General features: G+C 42.8%; 1 protein-coding gene across 2 annotated transcripts in view; it reads right to left on the bottom strand.

Annotated features, from left to right (window-relative positions):
- Nucleotides 1–1,435: 1,435 nt before the first annotated feature.
- The window catches only part of LOC311272747 (growth factor receptor-bound protein 10-like), a 60,022-nt gene continuing 55,131 nt past the window's right edge, over nucleotides 1,436–6,326 (bottom strand). For both annotated transcript variants that reach the window (XM_084379382.1, XM_084379381.1), the window contains exon 17: nucleotides 1,436–5,890. In XM_084379382.1, coding sequence (XP_084235508.1) covers nucleotides 5,744–5,890 — 147 coding nt within the window. In that variant the 3' untranslated portion in view covers nucleotides 1,436–5,743. The remainder of the gene's footprint in view (nucleotides 5,891–6,326) is intronic.

Here is a 6,326-nt window from a genome sequence, read left to right as displayed (position 1 = left end):
TCTTTCACCAACTGACAAATACAAATGTATGAAAACAGCACCCACCAGGGTGCAGTAGGTAAGACAGTTCTTTGTTGAGTCTCATTCCCAGGTCGTCAAATACTGATACTGTGGGTTTGTGGCTGGCACAACTCACTAACCCAAAGCGTTGGTATTTGACTACTTTGGAATCACCATCCCTCTCCAGAGCACTTCAATGCTCTATTAACCTAAATCATGGTATTTTGAATTTAAAGACTAATGAGCTGTTCATGTATAAAAATTAAATTGAGTAACAGTTCATTTTATTTCATTTGTGTAGGGTTATTTTAGCATAATTACTGAATTATTTGACTTGAATTAATGTTTTGTATGAATTGTTTAATGTTCCTGTTTTGCTACTTACAACTCATGCAACAAGAGCCTGTAATGGACTGGTTACAGTTTGTAAATGTACCCACTATGCTTTAAATAAGTTTAAGAAAAAGAAGGAAGAGGAGAAAAAAAACAGCACCAGGCCATGGATTTTTGGTTTATAGCAATGTTGTCTTTTATTCTAATTTCCAATAAACAGAGAATATATCAGTCCCTTATTTGTACAAAAATACCTGAACAGGATACAATGTAGATCCAGGAGCCGTACAGACAGAATGAAGCAAAGCACAGTGGGGTTCTCTGAAAAACTGATTACGGTTCATTTGCTCTTTTTTGTTTCTTTCCCTGAAATGTTGATTTGACTTCAGCTTATGACGACTTCAACCCAAAAATTAAAACACAGCCGACGCTGAGTCAGCTTCACGTGCACCTACACTGTGAGTCACCAGTGTCGATGGGACTTGTATGCGATGCTGACCTGATATTAGGATTTAGTTCCAGTAGGATTATGTTTCACATTTACAGCTAACAGTAAATGAGCGCAGTGAGTGGACGGATGGCAACTAAGGACTTGATACTGTTCACAAACAAGAGGCACCTGCTGCAAGAATAGGCTTAGTTAAGAAAAAGGAATTTTAAAAACTTTGTTATGCACCTTTAAAATCAGAGTAAATGGACATAATGAAATGCACAACCCTCTTGAGCTACAGCGTATAATTGCACTACTTGCGATGAAAGCTGCTAAGAATATCCCCGAGGGTTAAGCGTTGGTGTGTGTGTGCGCTCTCGATGAAAACCAATGGTGTGTGTGTGTGTGTGTATATGTGTGTGTGTGTGTGTGTGTGTGTGTGTGTGTGTGTGTGTGTGTGTGTGTGTGTGTGTAAGGTGACTTTCCAAACATTTACTGTCTTGAAACTTAAAGTAAATGGGTGGAATCAGATGTGACAGACTGAGAGGGGATATTCAACGTGGTTTTAAAACAAAATGGCATCAGAATTGAACGCTGGCAGAGTTGAGGACTCTGTCAGCCTGTCAGCTTATACACACAACTGATGTTCAGAAATTTGACACATGCCAAAAATCCAGTTTGATCTCTTAAAATAAAAAAACAGCTTAATTTAATACTGTATATACTGTGGTATATTCTTTTTTTTATATATATAAAAGGTCATTTTGTGGCAAACCAAAGAAAATACACAATAATGTCAATATACACACAATCAAATAATGGAAAAAAAGGACAAAATAAATCATTCTTCATTTTACACGGAGTTATGAGCAAAAGCATAACGCCCCATACATAGTGATCTGTGACCTAGGTACAGTGTTAGATCTACATCTTCTCCATAGCTTCACATACTTAGAAAACAAATGATACTGTATACTGGTATATTCATATACTTGGGCTTGTGTATAGGATTGCATTGTAGCACAGTGATTAAAAATGGAGGGAGGAGGAGAGGACGGTGGTTCGTCCCCGCTGACCCATAGCAGTGTGGCTTTGCGTCCCTCTCTGACAGACAGGAAAGAACCTCCACTGACTACTGGGAATGCTGGGATACGTCCAGCTAAACTCCCGACTCCTCTAAATCCACGGCTTAGCTTGACTTCACCCGACCAACAAGCAACCTTCCTCTTGAAGGCAAGTTATGATAACCAGCAGACTTAGCAATCCTGAATAGTGAATATAACAGTCTGGCCATCCACACTAACACACACACACACACAAATATTCACCACAGGGTCATAGCTTACAGGCTGGACACAGGTGGGAAAGGGGGGCGGGGGGTTCAAGCATTATCCAATCCCGGGAGAGAGAGAGAGAGAGAGACAGAGAGAGAGAGAGAGAGAGAGAGTGTCTGCCCTGGCTGACTAGAAAAGGCCTGATTGGTGGAGCGCAGAGCTGGTGAGTCAGTCAAGTCCCATGATTGGTCGAATGGTGTGGCAGTGGCTTGTGAGTCGATGACAGTACTTGGAGAGAGTTTAGTTAGCCTGGCGGGGAGTCTGATGGCCTCGTGCTAACCCTGATGACTGTGAATCTGGCACAGGACGGAGGGGAGGTGCAGGTGAGAACAGGAGGGCGAAGCTAAGCAGGTGTTATGTCACTGCAGCTTTTCATTCGCTGGTCACGCGACAGTAGGAGAGGGCAGGAAAAGGACTTAAAATGTCTTCTCTAACCTCTTTCCTGTAGTATATTCCTACAATATGGTCGTCACTTTTTTTAGGATGATAACAGGAGAGTCAGGGACAAATTTAGCTAGAAAACATCCACTCAGATGATCTCTGAAAGCCACAATGTATAGCATTTTTAAATGAATATAGCATGTGGTTGTGTTTTTCAATGCTACCACAAGGGGGCAACAAAGTTCAACTTGCTCACAGACAGATTTTCTTTTTTAGTGATTTAAGTATTAATGTCTACTTTTTTGGTGGATAAACTTTCCCTAATATATCGTCCTTCCACTTTATCTCCCAGAATGCTTTTCAGCAACCACCAGAATAAATATACCCATGTTGTTTTCAATGTATTATTGGCCTACAGCCACAGAAATTGCGCTAGCTAGCCAAATGATGATAGATCTGTTGATTTTCTTAATCCGAGACTCATTTGGTCTATAAAATGTCAGAAAAATTGTGAAAAATGATTTATTTTTTGTCTAAGCAACAGTCCAAAACCCAACGATATTTAGTTTGCTATAGTTTAAAAGCCTTTACTTACATTATTATAAACTGAATATCATGAAAAGCAGCATATGCTCACATTTGAAAGCTGGAGCCATGATTACTGACTATTCAAATAGTTGCCAATTAATTTTGTGTTGATTAATCAATATTCATTTCAGCTCTAAAATGATTCAGTAACACTAGTAATGCTCCCTCTGGACCACACACCTGATGGCTGCAAAGCATTCTGGTCTACCGTGGCTGCTGCTGGTGTGGAGATGAATTTCTCTTCGTGTGATTGTTACAAAATGGCTGTCGAAGAAAGGAGTCCTTACTGTTTGATTGTGAGGGACTGACACCACATCATGATGTTCACCACTGGTGCTAGCAAACTCCCATATATCTTGTAGAAATATCCGGACATGATGTTACATTTCAGCCAGTTATCTGCAAAAATAAGATAAATACAGCACCCAACGAGGAAATAGGCCCAGGGATGCAAGTCGGCATCAGCTGTACCTTTTTCCTGAAGTGTGTTCAAGTGGATTTTTGCTATTAAAAAATAGTTTGACATTTTGGGAAACATACTTCTGTGCTTCCTTGTCAAGATGAGAAGATTGATACCGTTGTGTCTGTAGTTTAATTTGACTCAATGAGAGAGAGGACCCAAGGTGACACATATAGATAACACAATAAAGACTTATTTCCACTGTGGTTTATACAAATAGGAAGCTAATGTACAGCAGCTGGTTAGCTTAGCTTAGGAAGCTAATGGTAACTTCCTAACCCCTGATAAAACTACAAACAGCATGATATAATGTGTTACTTAGTGAGCTTTAAAAGTGCTGGTAGGTGGATTTTATTACCTTGGACAGAGCCAGGCTAGCTGTTTCCTTCTGTTTCTAGTCTTTGTGCTAAGCTAAGCTAACAGGCGGCTGGCTGTAACTTCATATTTACAGTACAGTAGTGAGAGTGGTATTGGATCTTCCCATTTTACTGTTGGTGAGAAAGTGAAGAGTTTTCCCAAAAATGTTTAACTATCCATTTAACATAATCATTAACAGTATTGATGTTATACCATCCTCTTAACATCTGTGTTACTGTATGTGCATTTTAACATAGCTTAGGCTCACAATTTTCACTTAAGGCGAGTGAATCTCATTCGACTGTGTTGCTACACAGTCACCTGAGCTCACATTTCAAGTTATTTGTTCAATTCCACATTAAAACAAAACAAAACAAAAAAAAAACATAATGGGAGTGCTTTTGTTGATTTGTCTCTTCTGGAGTGAATGTGAATGAACAGTGGTCAGAATCTGAATGTGATAATTCAAATGTGCAAGCAGTGAGCTCAGAACAGACTTCGGAGAAGAAAATGACATTCAAAGATAAATTCACCAACAGATTTAACCCTTTCGATTAAAAAAAAAAAAGGACTGAAATGGTAGAAGCTTGGGGGCGGACACTTTTTTTCAGGAGTCTACTTAACAGTCTTTCTCCTCTTCCTCATGGTCTTGAGACACAAGAGCACATTCGTTTTTAACCAAAGCATGGTTACGTTGCTTCAAGCCACATAGAGGTCCAAGATGTTCCCAAACCTGTCTGAAAGGCACTGCATAATCAGCCGTGACTCTCTTTGCTCCCACGCCACTGTAATCCAATCAGAACTGGTGGAAATTCACATGCATGCTTTTCAGAGGGGGGGTGGAGGAGGAGGAGGAGAAGGACGACGAACGGAGAGCAGGCAGCTTCATTTAGCTAGAGAGAACAGCTGTCGTCTGTCCGCCCGGGAGTGCAAAACTAGTTCTGCATTGAATCAACAGTAATAAAACAGCATTAAAATGACATCAAGTAATCAACTCTACAAGAGAGGCTTGTTTCAGCCTTCCTGATAAACATTCCTCTGTCCTTTCAGCAAACCCTCGCCACTGCTCTGCTTATCTGGCCTTCAGCTACTTTTCTTTTCTCTCCCGACTTTTCTCTGAGCTTTTGTGGAGGAGGAGAGGGGGATTGGTGTTGCACCAGGGAATTGCGGGATGGGACGCAGCAGAGAGGCCGCATCTAGTCCGCTCAGGTGGAGGTGGCGGTGGAGTTGGTGGCGGTGAGGGGGGTGGGCAGGGTGTCAGCTTATCCAGACTGGACTGCACAGGTTGAGAAAACTCCTGGATCGAGTTTGATAAGACCCAGAGAGTCTCCCGTCCATCCCTGATGATCGATGAGGAAGTCAGAGGGTGGCGCTCCCCGCCCACCTCGCCAGCGATGGGGTGTGGGTGGGGCGGGCACCACAGCTTATCAGGCCTGGAGGATGAGGGAGGTCAGGGGCTGAAGGGTGAGGGACTCTGAGGAAGGGATCCATCGGAGGACAGACCTTAGCTGTCTTGTGTTGTCACTAACATATGGTCTCTCTCCAGGGTCAAAATGGCAATGACAAAACAACCGAGTCTCCATGCTAACGTGGCAGGAGCCGGGCGGCTGCTGGGTCCACAATCTGCAACGCTTGAACTGTCCGAACGGTTGCTATTCAAACATCCAAACAGCTGTAAGGCGGAGAAATGCACGGGCGCATTAACGCCGGCTCCTGCTGAGTTGTTCACATCCCCGAAACTTGACTTAACTTTTCGCCTCGACCTCATTGCGCTGGTGAGGGAGGGGCAGATAGGGGGGGTGGGATCTCAGGGTGAGAGGTGTGCAAAAAAGGGGGTGGTGGTGTTGGGGGTGTGGAGTGTCACAAGGCCACGGCGGTGCAGGGGTGTTTGAGCTTGCAGGGCAGCACTCCTCTGTTGAGCTGATAAAACTCCACCAGGTGGATGAGGTCGGTGAACTTGGTGGTGCCGTCGTCGAGGCTGAAGAACACCTGACCGTCCTCCTCACACTAACAACCAGAGAGAGGAGAGAGGACAGCTGATCATCAGGTGACAAAGACGTGTTATAACTTTGAGCTACTGAGAGAACATGTGACATCATCAGAGAGGTCAGAGCAGAGAGTCTCTGCAGTATCGTCTTACGTTGTCAGCAGTCTTGTATTTCTCGCAATTTTTGTCAAAACCTCACTTTCTGCATGGCTAAAGACCTCAAGCGACAAGTGAAAAAGTATGTGTCTGTTGTAATTTGAGTGAAGAGGCCCTTTAAACCAGCTCAAGTTGATTCCTGTACTGTAACACAATAAATTAAAACAGATGGCTGCCTGGGAGGAAGGAAAAACATGTTTAAAAAATCTTTTTAAAAAAGCAAGGCATGCTTTGGAAAATGGTTGGTAGTGACGTTAAGTGAGTGTAGCAGGCCAGATGAATCTTGTAGGTTTCATTATG

This window comes from Pagrus pagrus (assembly GCF_965226575.1).
Source record: "Pagrus pagrus genome assembly, chromosome: 17".
Lineage (NCBI taxonomy): Eukaryota > Metazoa > Chordata > Actinopteri > Spariformes > Sparidae > Pagrus > Pagrus pagrus.
This window is presented reverse-complemented; position numbering and strand designations above follow the sequence as displayed.